Genomic DNA, 15565 nt, shown 5'->3' on the forward strand with positions numbered 1-15565 from the left:
ATGTTTCGGCAAATGTTACAGGGCCTCTTTAATACCCGATATCGACGATGACGTCATTGGGGATGTTTCTTTTTGCTCGTTAAAACTGAAAATCATCAATAAATAATTACAAATAAATTACGATGTTAACAACAAATAGCTCTTGTGGCGTCCTTAAACTTTATTTGTTAATTATGGCATGTAAACTAATTTGCATGGTATATACAGCTATCTATAGGTAGCTACATAGATAGAAAAATTATACTAAAGGACACCTTACTTAGCTAACTTTTTGTTGTTTACTCTTGCAGGCATCCAATTTTCGGCACTGTTGACAGATTTCAGCAAGACGATGACTGCAAAGGCCCTAAAAGGACCGAAAATGGAGTTTGTAAGGAGAAGTTCATATGGGATGTTGAGAATGGCATACGGAGTCCTTTTCAACTCTTAGTCAATATCACTGTTCACCTGAAAAATGGAAGCTCAGAAACTTTTCAGCTGGACTTGAACAACGCAACATCAATCGTGAAGCCGAAACGGCTGGGCTTGAAGAAAAAGAAAGTGGCCACGATTCAGCAAAAGGTAGGATAAATATTAAATTTTATGATCTTTTTGAACTCCTAATTACTTGCTGCTGTTTAATAAGCACATAAAGTTCATTGTTCAATCAACGAGTAGTACGAACGAATCAGCTCCATGCTAAGTCACACCTTGCCCGGCGTGGTATATTCCAGCACTGATCCAAGGGCATAATCCTTTATGTAGCTGTTTATGTAATAGGCCAGTGCTCTAAGTTAAACTCGTACCAAGGTACATCAGGCATATCCCAGACCTGCCATTCTGTTCCTACGATGGGGGACCATGATCGGCAGTAAGGTGTAACACAGAGGGTCGATCTAGACTTCGCATTCGTTGCGACTCAAAAAGCTGATGCGGCTTTATGCTAACTGGACGACACACAGATGCTAAGTGAACCCAAGGCGCCATCCATACCCTCACGACGAGTCAGGGTCGTCGGTGAAGAGTTGCAGGATGAGAGCTAAAGAAGAATATGAGGCAGTTGATTCACATTTTTACAATAAAACACATTAAAAAATTTGTGCAAGGTAAAAGATTCTCATAGGTGCGGGATTGATGAGCACCGTATATGTTCAACTGAAACACACAACCACATCATTATGGAAGCCCGCCTGTTAGCCCAATGTATCTGCTTAAATACCGCCCGTCTTCGCTAGATTCCTATACCATGGAAACGAATCATGCAGTGACGCTGCAATCAGGTTATCTCAAGATGCCGTTAATCTAATTTTGTGGCGAAATAGCGCTAGAACAGCCGTGAGTTCCTTCAATGAGCGCCAAATGGAAAGGAAGGCATACAGCGGGCACATTATGATCATGATCAAAGCGACACTACGAAGGTGGTCAATAGCACAACGAATTCACCAATATTAGTGGCACCTCAGCCAGTTGACGCACCTCTGCCAGTTGACACACCTCTGCTTGTTCAGTGGGTTGGCAATTAGCTGGCGGTCTAACGCTGCTGGCATTGGCTACTTGCAGAGTTCGTGCGATCTCTTTCTTTTACCGCGCTTTTTGGTGGAGTTTTTCACAGAGTTTCTGGGAAACGTTTCGCTGTCGAGGTCTGATGATCAACGCTGCCAATCAACCAGCGTCTAATAAACAAGCAGGCTTTCGAAAACGACGTTCCCAATCGCGGCACCGGCCAGTCGCTCGTAAAGAGTGGGCCTCAACCACCTTCTAAAGAATTGACGCCCTCGTTTAGGAATGCGTTACAAAGACATATTTCAGCACTCACATAGTGTAAGAGAAATGCTGTTCATAGCATTTCAATGACGCTTGCCTTTGGTCACCGACTAATGCAAAGTTAGCACAGCTGGGAATGATGACTGCCAACGATATTGTTCTAGTACGGGTGCCCACAGATCTAGGCGAAACTATAAGAAAAACTGCATAGAAAGTAGTGCACATCTCTTTACACGACAGTATTGCTTGCCTAGCTTCACGCACTCTTGGCGACAATGGTGGCGGCAGCTGGACGACGATTGAATGATGACTCAAAGAGCTTAATGATTACGATCGACAGTGCTTGCAGCATGAAAGTTTTGCACCACGGATGTCGTCTTTTGAATTAAATCGGTTAAAATTGATTCCCCCAGTACGTAGGGCCTGCGAAATATTTTGGTGAACAGAGATCAGGCGGATAATGTTGACAAATCGCTTGCTAATAAAACGCTGGCCAGGCCAAGCTATCTAGTCTCGAATGCGGCCTCTGGGTTACACCAGCAAGTTCCCTTCCAAGGCACTTAAAATACGAGGCTGGTAACTTCACGAATGCTTAAATGACGAGGGATGTTCAAGAGAGATTGCCCCAGACCCACTTCCTGTCGGCGGAGGAGCACAAAAGTTGGCATTTTAATGAAGCGAAACTGGTCGAAGGAACCATGGATCGAGGACATTTTACGAGGACAAGAGCGTACAACGTGACCAGCAATGCCAAAGGAGACGCAATAGGCCTGTTGTCTGGCCTGCGCCATGTGTCGGCCCGACGAAGAAGCTAGGGTGAGTGCCATAGAACGGCAGCAAGGGGATCCCGATGCATTGGTGCTAGGACGCGTAATTCCTGGGACGCGTAATTGAGCGCCGAACGTGTGACCCTCGACGGGTACATGGCAGAAGAGAGCGGTGCCGCCGGAGAGGCGAATAAGGTAGGGTAGTCAACATAGGAGAGCAGTACCGTCGCAGGTGCTGGCAGGCTGACGAGGGGAAGTGTATCAGATACTTGGGCACGGATGGCTTGTTACAATGCCGGTGTCAGGGTTGGGGCACGCAGGTTGCTAACTTTACCGCATCGACCTCTATGGCCAGCTTCCATACAGTCGATGTGGAAATCGCTGGATTATTGTTGGCGTTGATCACCCGACGCACTGCGCCGACACCACGGCCTTTCCCGCCGTGACCATGCACGACGTTGCGTTGTTCGTTCTTCGTAACGTCGTCATTCTCCACGATGTTCCTCAAGAACTACTCAGCGATACGGGTCGTGTCTTGTCAGAATACAATCCCGCCTTTGGAAGTGCAAGATCATTCACCAGAAATCGACCTCGTATCACCCGTAAACGAACGGTCTCACGCAGCGGTTCACCCGAACATTGGGCCACATGTTGAGGATGTACGTCTCGTCCAGCCGCATCAATTGGAACGCCGTACTACAGTTCCTTACGTTCGCTTATCACACCGCTACGCAAGCGACTACCGCTATTTCGCTTTTTTATCTTGTACGTACGTGGGCCTTCGTGTCCACTGGATGCTATCCTGCCTTGACGACCTGAGGCCTCTGAGTGCACTGCAATTTCTCAAGTTGCTCGATACATTGAAGACTGCCGCCAGCTGGCTCCTTCGCTGACCAACGAGGATCAGGGGGGTCAGAAGACAAGATGTTGCAGTTATCAGGCGACACCCACTTTCCCTCTCGGTTTCCTTGTTTGACTTTGGATACCGCCTCACAGACATGTGATTTCTTCGAGACTAATTATGCGCTACCCCGGTCCTTACCGGATCATCGACGCCACCTCACTAGTGAACTGAGCACGTCGCATCATCACCGGACTTTCGTTGTCGGGGTCACGAGACAGTTTATGTTAGCCTCCTCAGGCCACGTTACAACCCCTTCATCCTGTCTGCTCCCTGAGTAGCCAAGACGGCTCCGTTTCACATCCGGGGCCAGTGTGATGAAGCAGACGCGACTCGTGTTTTCGGTGGCAGCTCGAAGACGACGACGACGACGATCAATGCTGTGGTTGCAAGATAGGTCGGACTGTTCGCTGCTGGTAGGCTGCTGCTAGACTAATTATATCTTTTAATTAAATCTCATTATAACGTATTTGTTTGCCTTTCACTACAGAGCATCCACCGACAGCCACGTACTTCTAACATCGTTAACGCAGGCGCGAAAACACTCTTGTAGAATATTTTAGGCCGGACTTGGAGCCATATGATTTGATTTCGGTGCTGAGTGTGTCATCAGAAAATTGTCTGCTTTTAAAAAATAAGTTTATATATGAAGAAAGATGGAAATTTGAGGTTGCATGGTTAGGGGAGCACGAAGTATGACGAAGAATTGCATATTCACAGAGGCGTGTTTTCATTTGCACGACATACGAGTTGGCAGAAGGAACACGGTCTTTCAAGAGCAGAACGCCTTTAGATGGCATGCCGCGCTTGCTGATTTTCACAGCTTAAAATTAATTTGTCAGCATAATAGATCCCCGTTATGGTGGCGACTTTTGGCATGAAATCTTTCATCACCATGTTTCCGTCATCTCAAAAGAAAATCAGCATCACCTTGCTAGCTGAAAGTTGCACATGCGCCTTTTGGGGGAATGGGGAGTGCTAGTACTTCCATTGCTTATACTAGAATTTAGGTTGTAGGTCAAAACATAAAACCATATTATTCCAGCGTGATCAGTCTTACAAAAAAGTCATCTTAGTTTTAAGGCACATAGCCAAATGTTGACGGCTGTAGGTCACTTGGCCTTCCTTGTGAAAAGCAGAAAGCAAGCGAGGAACACAATGCGCCGACACATTTCGCATGTGTAGATGCTCCTGTATAATATTTTATGTTGAGCCGACACTGAACTAAAACTTTTCAGCTACTTTTTAACCGTTATGTGGTGATCTCTAATATGACTGTCTCCACGGTTGTTACATTGCCCCTATCAATGGTTGAATCGAATGAACCGGTAGTCGGTGCCGTTTGAACCGTGTTCCGCCTTTATTTCAACTGCTGATTCCTTTACCTAACCGCCGGATACGATGAGGCACATGCACCGTAATTATTTCTTGAAACATTGGTCGGTATACGTTGCCTTGCTTCTGACAGTCAGAAATTTATTACCTGCGATGTACCCTATTGGCTCCACGCTCCCGCTTTTCTCAGTCATCTGACAGGTGAAACAAAAGTAACTATTAGATAAGAGCTGTATATCTTTCCATATAGATGCAGGCATAGTAGTGTGCGAAATTTTTTATTGCAGGCCAAAGGGAAGTAGGTCATGGAAAGTTTTTTATAGAACAACCTTTGTAACTACGTCATATAGCGGCCCTACCTGTTGCCTGGTAGGCTGCTTGTATAAACAGACTCCACGCACAGTTTTCCGGAGCTACATGAATTAACCGGCTCCCTAGGTATCACCTATGACGCGCATAGCGTAGTCGAATCATTTCAAGGCGCCGTCCAGGTAATGTGGGCTCGTAGGCCTGCACCTGTCTAATAGGACAGGTACCGCCTCTCACCAAGCGGAAGTCCAAAAGCCACTGCCTCTTGTTCGCCTCTTCCCAACAGGATAGCCCAACAGGAACAGGAGCCAGCAGGATAGATAAAAATTTTGGGTGTCCCCAACAATGAGAAGCAGAACGCGCATGCAGGGATCAAGGACCCTAAATTTAAGCTGCAACGGGGGTGTTCACCTAGCAGAAGGGTCACTAGTTATAGGTTGTAGCGCTAGGCTTAAAACAGGTCGGCGCTATATCGTAACCGGGAAGCAATCACTTCTCGTCGTCTTCTTCTTTTGCACAAGCACACCAGCACCATGCCCACTGCCCAGTGCCTTCAGTACAAAGCGGATAAAATTTATCGACCTAATGAAGCGAATCTCTCACTAAATTGGGGGAGCTGGAACCGACATTCCACGGCGCATCGTACAACCAACACTAGTCTCAATGATCATATACGGAGAATATCGCTACATGCTCACTAAGCAAATTATGAAGCATTTAGAGACCTTACGCAACGAAGCTTTCAGCGCAAGTACCGAGCTTCCTAAATACACTCGTATAGATGAACTACCGCGCATATCAAATGATTAGGAACAGCCCACAGCAACACGAAGCGAACTTTCAAGGTCATCTGAAATGCTCTCAAAATGGGCCACTCATCATGGAGAGGCTTGGAAAAGATACGAGTGACCTCTCCCCGTTGGCCAGCCTAATGCCAAAGTCGGAAGAGTTTCAAGAGTTTCAGGTCACATAATTGAACCCATTAACCAGAGGAAGAGATGGCAGGAGGAAATAGCACAGGAAGCGAAAGATTGTGAGGACCCAAATATAGGTAATGAAGAGTCTCGACACGTCATCTATAGGTATGTAGCACAACTCAACTCCCAGGGCAAGCATTTTGCGTCGACGGCCTGCAACAGTGCTACCACTGTAGAGACAGTCCCCAAAAGCCGTATCCAGAACTCGGATACGAGCAACTGCCAATTGGAGCCCGAAGCCATACGTGAGGCGACAGAAGCAATCGGTACCCTGCACCACCACGGCTCCAAGTTCGCCGTCTACACGGAGACCCAGGAAGCACTGATGACGCTAAGGGCTAGATCGACAACCTTCGCAACCGCGACATGCATTAATAAGAGATGCCAAGAACTAAAGGCTCATGAAGGCATACATGTAAACATACATTGGACCGCAGGTCACACAAGGGCCGGCATCAGGCTACGTGCGAGTTCATGCCTTCCGACCACCAGCGATGGAAGAACAATTATCTCACTTCCCCTCCTGTGATCTCCCATCTCATCCAACCTGTACCCCTGTACCCCAAGGCGCACATTCGGAAACAAGAACCCCAGAATCAGAAGAGAGGAAGCTCGTAGAGACTATCACAACTATCTAACCCATTCTACTAGAAAACCTTCCCAGTGACTGTCAGGTTCTAATGCTCGAAGCAAAGTCAGGCTTCGCACTGACCCCAGTCTCACGGGGTCCAGATGGGGAGCTTACGGAAGAAAGGACATATCTGGCTACGCCGATGAGACACCAGAGGAGCCAAGCATATAATGTCCACTACGCCACACAGAGGAATACACAGCGAAGATAAACGCCGGTTGTCCCGCGAGTCAAGTTATTTGAGAGAAATTTACGGCAGCATGTGGTGTCACCAGCTGTGAAGAGTGAATTCCACCCCCCCCCCCCCCTCACAGCTGTTGTGCTATGGATCTGTGATTTCCGGTGCAGTCTCGGGCGTCACTCAGAGCGTCGCTGGCCTACGACGCCATGGTTCCTAAAGCATGGCAGCTGGCCTGTGCAAAATCAGTGCGTTACACTAAGCTGGCTAAGCGGAACCACGCCGTCGTCCGTATCTACTGCGAGAGTTGCTTGCTGGTGAGCAGACGAGGTCGGAAGGTAGAACGAAGCGAGAAACTGGTTTATTTTGCATATTTACATGACTGGCGGCCGATATGGGAGCACAATCCATGTCGGAGTGCATTACATGTCTGCACCAAAACGGTCACTTCTTAGCCATTTATTATTCCCTAGTTCCTTACACAACTGAGTTCGATGACCTTCTCGAGGCAAATTAGGGGGCCGTCCTGTTAACAGAACTCCGCCCATCGTCGCGCCGCCATATTTGACTCCGCCTCTTATGTCCTACCTTCGAAGCAAGGACGAGGCAATCTGGAAAAGAGGTTCACGCTCTTTCGACGAAAGTCGTCTACAATGGCTCCTTGCTCTCCTAGATGGTCAGCTTGTCAGGGTTATGAGACTGGCCTTCGCGATCTTTGCTGTGTTTTCTCAAGTGCCTGAAGTTTGAGTTTATTCGGAGAAAAACGTAAATACATAAATATAGTATAGAGACTAGGGTCCCAAAGTAATAATACTGAAAATGGGACTCTCGGTTCGAAACGGACGCGGAAATGTATAATTGTTGGCAGCATAGCAGTGGATGACGTAATTACACATTAAATGCAAGAAAAACAAAATAAAAAATGTCAGCAAACAATGCTTTATACGACTTAGTGAAACAGAAATAGCAATGGAAGTCTAAAGATTATACAATATTTGAAGGAAGAACAAAGAAGAACGAATCCAGAACGAAATGGTGGTGCAGTGTCACATTCACTAGAAGAAAGACAGCTTGGTAACGGGGCAGCGAGGAATAAATAATAGCACGTACTTGAAATACAAATATTTATTAGGGCAAATTATCAGAGGTTAGCAAAAAGTGTTTAAAGGGACACTAAAGCGAAACAATAAATCACTTTAGACTAATGAAGCATAGTTTGAGAACCCTACAGGCCGTCATTTAAAAAAATAGTTTGATTATTAGATGAGAAAATCAAGGTCCAAATATCAGTATTTGAATTTCGCGCCGAAACCGCAGCGCCGGTACGTCAGCGTGACGTCAGGGATTCCAAAGTATGTTTTCGCATTTGGGCCGCGTTGGCTGAATACAGGTTCCCGAAATTTGCCATGTTTAATACTCGGTTTCTTTAGAACCCAATGTAGTCAATCTGTACCGCTATATATAATTAGTAGGCCCTAGAAGGTGCCATCAAAATCCAAGACGTCACAGCTACCAGGTGCGGGAACTTAAGTAGCCGTCGCCACCCGTATTTCATTCTTGCGCTTTTTCTGGTTTACGAAACGTGTTATCGTTGTAAGAGTGGTGTTTTTGGTGTTATAGAACGGTAATTTACTGATGCAGAAGAAATCACTTTTCGCTTAAGTGTCCCTTTAAGTGAAGCTTTACAACACCGAAATTAAGGCAGTATCTTTAGTAAAGCACCAAAACGATTCCAAAGTGTGATGTAGCGAATATAAATGTTTTTTACCATAATGCGAACGGATGGTAAGAAAGAAATAGAAATTGCTGGAAGCGAACCTACTGGGGTTGGTATTCTTAAGGGTACTTTGAATTTGTTCAAAGGACAGTTGGGAAACAAGCATTAAAAAAAAAAACATTATTGTTGCATTGTAGTTGAATAACTTTTTACACATAACATTTTGTACTGCTCTAGTAAGACGAGAGCATTACAACGGGTGAATTGTGAGTGATGATACGTTTTGTTTGATTTTTGCATGCTGAACTGCACACAAACAACATAGATATGTGTTCGCCCAAGTGATTATTCCGTAGGTAATGCAGGAATGAACAAACGCAATGCAGAGAGAAAACAAAGCACAAGGAGAAAAGTAGTGGGCGTGCCTTGATAAGCGCACGGATACGAAAAGCGCACCTCAGCTTGACGTAGTTGCAGATGAAACTTGGCTATCTAGGATAACACCTAGAAGTGAAACGGAATCGCTAATAAGGATAAAATGACTGCCTAGGAATAACGAAGTAGGATTAATTAGGGACTTTTGGTGCGTATAGAAGACTGAGAATCGTACACACACGCTATATGCTAAAGAAGTAAAAAAAAATCTTGCATCGATGGCGCTCAGAACTACAAGACTCCCACCCATTTCTGAGTACTTCCACTCACGCTCCCAACGCACATCAAAACACTACCACGTTCCAAATACACGTGACTTGCACCAACGTTTTGCTTCTTCGTGCCTGCGCAAGACACGCGTTAAAGGAACGGTGCAAACACCTTCCAAAATTGTGCAGTTAAACAACGTTTCCTCAAAGCTAACGCATTCTTCCTTCAAAGAAAAACCTTCTTAACACTTTCAAAAAGTGCAGTTACACTTAAACGCGACACTACAGGCTTCTAAAAAATAACCTGAACTTGACGTTACAAAGCCTGTCTCACACAATAAAGTTAATGTGTCTAAAATAAATGCGTTTACATAAATGCTTTTAAATTAATGTGTGCGACAATCATCTCTTTCAGAACCTCTGAGAGCTTCTAAATAAAGCTTAAAACTTGCTTATTTAAACGGTCTCTAGTCTCAGAGACCTCAAAGCATATAATAAAGACTATATATATATATATATATATATATAGAGAGAGAGAGAGAGAGAGAGAGAGAGGAACAAACTGTTGTTTCCACCAAAACTGTACTACCACTTTTCATTTCAATAGCCTACGATTGCGCCATATCTTTAAGCCGTGCTCGAGGCGGGCGCGGTGTGAAGCCTCTCCTTGTAAGCCGAGAAATTCAACAGGCACGTAGGCCATTCCTTTCGCAGCAGAACCTGGACACTTTACACAGCGGCAACATGCGTTCTAGGCATGGCATTGCGACTTCACTGCTTGGTATGTCCACTTTGCGTTGCGTTACCGCCTCGCTCGCGTGTGTCGTACATAGATCACTTAGATGGGAACCGAACGAGGGAGAACACTGACAACTATATCCACCTCCAGGCCGAACGTGCTTTTCTTTCTCGTCCAGGCGCTCGGACGCTCTCTGACGGGAAACATTCCATGCGACAAGCGCGCCCTTCTAACTCTTTCAATGCACTCCCCAGAGGGTTTGGGCCCTTTCGATTTATTCGGCCGCGCCGCCTTGTCTTACGCATTCATGATTCCGCGACGCCTCTTTTAGAGCGAAAGCTGTGCTACGACATGTCTCACAGGGTCATTCATTGTGTCGCAACGACCTTGAGCCACCGGAGCGCAAGTGTGGCAGGTGTGACATCATGCCACGTGATCAGCTGCGGAGAGTCATCGCAGTTGCACTAACTCGCAGCCTCGCCGCTGCGGTACCACGTGACTAGGCGAGGGTTTGACGGCTGCTTCGCCCGCGCTTGGTTGCTCAGTCTCTCCATAGATGGCGCGCCGGCTGGGTCTCCTGTGCGTGCGCTTTAGCCCAAGCAACAGGCTGAACGCAGTCATCCAGTAGATATAGCTACACGGCAGGGTGCTAAATCTCAAGCAATGGCGAACTTGCCTGCTGAAACATCCGAGCAAAAGGAGGCATGATTAGCACACTATAGAGAAGCTTACTAAGCGTGGAAGCGTGCCAAGGTCTAAGCTACTGCAATCGCCGCCGTCGTTCAGCAACACAGACAACAACAAGGAGACGAAGCCGTGTATACAAGCAACGGCACCCACAACGAGCGTTTGAAGAACCACATCCTTCAGCTTACATCAAGCTGGAATGCGACAGGCAGGTTTCACCGCGACTTTACGCACGACCAGTTCGGCAGCGTGTGTAACGAGTGTGAGAGCCTGTGGCCTAACCTAAAAAAGCACTGTGTGGGTAGTCTGAAAAACACCCGCCGTGGTTGCTCAGTGGATACGGTGTTAGGCTGCTGAGCACGAGATCGCGGGATCGAATCCCGGCCACGGCGGCCGCATTTCGATGGGGGCGAAATGCGAAAACACCCATGTACTTAGATTTAGGCGCACGTTAAAGAACCCGCGGTGGTCGAAATTTCTGGAGTCCCCCACTACGGCATGATTCATAATCAGAAAGTGGTTTTGGCACGTAAAACCCCATAATTTAATTTTTTAGTCTGAAAAACGAAGCCAAACATATTTTTGGTCCTTATAACCCTGTTTACAAGAGTTAAACCGCATCCAATCTTTTTCTAGCAAGCTTTCTGGCGCCCATTTCCGAGACTTTCGCTTGCCTATCGTGCTGACCAGAAATCATATCATCCGTCACAATTTCCATCTGAGCCGCACAGTCTGAATAATTTGCGAGAAAATTATTGCTGCCATAGCTACCTCGCCTGGCACGGGGTGTTTAACACCTTTTAGGACAATGCAGATATATTAAGGTTGATACAAATTTAGAACGAGCTATTAAGACAGAGTTGTGAATGACACGTGACAATGCATGACGTCACATATCATGGACGTAACCAATCAATTAGAGAAGTCTTTAAACTTTCCCGTTCAATTCACGTAGGTATATATCAGCGACTGTCACTTTCATGCTAGAGCGATGAAACGTTACAAGCTCGTGTGCGTGCCTTTGCAGAAACATGTGGTGCTAGGCGCAGACTTCCAGTTCAACCATCCGGGTCGCTTGTGCGCCAATTATCGTAGTCGACGTGCCCCTTTGCTTCCTTGAGCTTTAGAGTTGTATTCGCTGCCGTAGAAGCAAGATCAGACCGTTCTTTCGCAATGCGCCCTACGTCCGCGCCCCACGTCCCGTTACACCGAAGCGTTTAACCAGACGCTCCCGTTTTGCCATCTACCACGCAAGGTACGCGGCTCTCAGAAACACAAAGCTGATGTTCCATAGACTCCACCTGCGTCCGTTACGAGGACGACATGTATTGCCCATGGACCATATTGTCCTGCGTCTGCACCCCTGTCTATGCGCCACTTCATCTTTATCAGGCTATCGTGGCTGCAGCGAGAGAGTCAACTGTAGCGTCATCATCATCACCCGTCATAATTAGGGCAGTGAACTTCGGATAACCCAGACGGTGCACCACGACAGTAAGAACGCCATATGGGTGTCGGCGGACCTGGGCACAAGATCCGCCGATAATCCGTTCGCGAATAAATGTAAGGACAAAGACATGCCAAGTCGGCTTCTGTGAAGTCCTACAAATGATTCACATTCAAACATGAACCGCTATACAGTGATGGCTTTTTCATTCATCGCGTTCCCCATTCTGTGATTCGCAGCACGCCTACAATATTCAGAACTGAGGTGAAACAGCGCGAAAAAGACGAGGACACAAGGAAACAAATACCACATACAAGCGCTGACTGCCAACTGTATGAACCAACTAGCCCTCATCAAGATCTTACTAATACAATATTCAGTTTTGTGTAACTATCCCATTCGATGCCATACTAAAAAAATGCTTTTCTTTTCAAGCAGCTTTCCCGCCACACTTATGTTTCTATAAAAACATCGAGAGCTTCCTATTATAGGACTTATAGCAGTGGCGTATACGACTTGTCCTTCAGCGAAAATGTTCCCTAGCATAGGGGTCTACGAGCAAAATCATGGTCACTGAGGCAATGGCTCGTATAAATCCTGTGCCTTCACTTAAAGGTATATTCATATTGTTTCTCTCCCCGCAAGACACTCCGAGAGACAGATGCCCGACCCTTCTTTCCGTGTCTCACAAACTAGCTCAAATGAGCCGAGGATCTCAAAAGTTACATCTGCATAGACTTCGGAAACACGACAGAACATAATAACTGTTTGTTTGTTTGTTTAAATAGTTTAAACGGTGCGAGCTGACTATGGATCCCCTAGAGAAGTCATTCTCGAAGTGTTATGCATTCAAGCCTTAAAGATTTTACGATGTTGCCGCGATGGTACTTAAAGTATGCTTAAGACCACTATGTGTAAGTGATGATAGTTGTAGTGAAGGTAATCATTTCGGAAGCCACGGTTCCCGTTCTTCCTCTAACCCTCCTTGCTTTACAAGTAATTCAACATTTTGTTTTACTTCGCAGCGCAAATAGAGCTAGGACTTGGCAGCAAGGCAGCTAAATTGATGTGTATGACCATTCGCCTTCTTTATCTTCTTTGATTTTGAGACTTAATTTTAACTACCAAGGAAACATTAGGCGTGTAGCCAGCGCCATGTCAATGTTCTATTCTACCTGAGCGTAATATAAACGCTGAAGTTTTTCGCAACTCTCGTGGAAGTGTCTTTGACAGTATATATTACTGACTGAGTGGTCCGCGACAAGGCCAGGGACACATTACCTTTGCGTCGCTAGCCTTGAACAACCCGTTCGCTGCCCTAGAACTGCAACTTCCTGCACAGATCGCCCTTTGCGTTATTCGCTGAGAATAACCTCATGTCGACGTGTAATGAGTGCGCGGTGTTTAAGGGCATACCAATCGCTATATAATAACAGGGTACTGAGAGAGGTGAAACAGGTTCACAGTTTTATGGCGAAAGAAACAAATAGATCAAGAGCGAGTAAAAGTAGGAAAAACAATGGTAGTGTCTTTGAATACGTCTTCCCCGTACATTTCCTTTTGGCACTGTTTGCGCGCTGTGCATTACTCACATAGCCAGCTCGCTAAGATTCTAATGAATAAAGTGTTATTTCACTCCTGTAAGTGAACAAACCTAGACCACCACTGAGTGTGCGACCACTCATAAGCCCACATACCAAGAAATTGAGAAAATTCACCGTGTATTACCCGTTTTGTGAACGCAAGCTCTTTTTCCATGTACGTCGATGTGGTTTTCAGTTAGCGACGCTTTTGGTTTTAACCTTGCTTTTTGTTCTTTTTTCAGAAATGTAATTTCCTTGCAGAAGTTACATTCAATGGGTCGTTTGCATACAAAGTCAAGGAAAGAAGGGGAGATATGCCTGATTTCTTCGCTGTAGGTATCGGCAAACTGAACGACTTAACGAAGGGATTGCAAGGGGATTATCATCAGATCTTAAAATACAACATCACAGGCATATTTAGACACCTATTAATCTGCACTAATTGAACTACGAAGGCAAAACCAACAACAAAGAATCACGTGACGCCAACAAACTGAAATAAACCTATGGGGATGGAAATAACCCAATGTCATATTTTGCATTGTTGCCTTAAACAATTCGTGTATTTATTTACACAGATTTTCATGCTTTCAACACCAACAAACTGATCGAGCTTATCAGCTTGTGTTTAGTTAATAAACTTCACTTGTTTTACTCCGCACTTACTTCAAGTAACCAAATTTCGGGTATCGTGTTTATCAACAATAACTCTAGCCACTACACGCATGTACTTTTCTGCCAGCCTCTTAGATACGACGCCTACCATCTTATGTACCGGAAATATAGTTTATGTGAAAAACCTGCTCTTGGCAGTCTACCTTTGGATGTGAACGTTCACTCAAGCTTCTTTCCGTAACATGTCGGGCGTATTTGACCAGCGCACTTGACCAGGTTCTGGTAAAATTTGCTGTAATAACCTTCCAAAACTGATATAAGCTATGTGAAGTACAGTATCACGTATTTGCGCAGCACTGTCGGGCGAGCAATTCAAATGTTTGGATAAATGAAATAACACATTTCGTCAAACAGGGCAGTCCTGGGGCAAGGGTAAGAAATGTGTATTGCATTGTCGTCTGGCTAAATGAGTGAGAGCGCGGTGTTACGCAATCATTTGGTGATAAAGTGCATACGTACTTATGAAAACAACGAACACATAGTAATCCTCCGACAGTGACTTGAAGAGGACAGAGTGGTACTAATTTTTAGTTCAGTGAGGCTGCAAGGGATCAATAGTCAGAGCGTGCGAATCGAACGGTGCGACTTTGTATGAATTTTAATACGTTAATAAGGTACTTTCGATGGGGATGGAAGTTAAACGCAGCGCATTGTAATTTGGGACTTATCACTGTTGTGTAAGTTAAAGGTTTTAATTACGCAGGTGAGAATCTTAGCCTCTTCTGTGGATACCGTTGCGTGTTAATATGGGGTAGAAGTGTGGTACCAAAGAAGTGAATTTTGTTATCTGTACGCCTACATATTGCTATGCACAGGTTTACATACAAATGGAGCTCTCTAAACAGTAAATATTTTTTAAAGGATCGTTGCATTCGCGAAGCAAAAATACACTGCATTTAGATACATTGAGGGATATTGGTCGCCATTGAGAGCATAGTCATATTTTGGAAAGGTCTTCCATTACTCTGCATTGATCATAGGAGTCAAATACTTAAGAATACAGGCCACTATCGTCCTAGAACGGGTAAATCATATTTGTTATTCGATCCGACAAATCAATAATAAAAATCGGCAGCACCCATCTCACGATGACTGTCAACGGTAATGGGTTTATTATTGAATCAATATAGCGCACGATGTATCGCCACCATCGAAACACGTTACCTATGAGGCGTGTACTACAGCGAGGCTCCTTATTCGCGCTTGATGATGATGATAATTTATTGATATCT

At 45.4% G+C, this 15565-nt stretch overlaps 1 protein-coding gene across 1 annotated transcript in view; it reads left to right on the forward strand.

Moving 5' to 3' along the window:
- Positions 1-14179, forward strand: part of LOC129386583 (uncharacterized) — a 61980-nt gene extending 47801 nt beyond the window's left edge. Inside the window, exons 4-5 of the mRNA XM_072287557.1 lie at positions 291-561; positions 13901-14179. Of these exons, the coding sequence (XP_072143658.1) occupies positions 291-561; positions 13901-14104 (475 nt within the window). The 3' untranslated portion in view covers positions 14105-14179. The remainder of the gene's footprint in view (positions 1-290; positions 562-13900) is intronic.
- The last annotated feature ends 1386 nt before the right edge of the window (positions 14180-15565 follow it).

This window comes from Dermacentor andersoni, chromosome 4, assembly GCF_023375885.2.
Source record: "Dermacentor andersoni chromosome 4, qqDerAnde1_hic_scaffold, whole genome shotgun sequence".
Taxonomy (NCBI): domain Eukaryota; kingdom Metazoa; phylum Arthropoda; class Arachnida; order Ixodida; family Ixodidae; genus Dermacentor; species Dermacentor andersoni.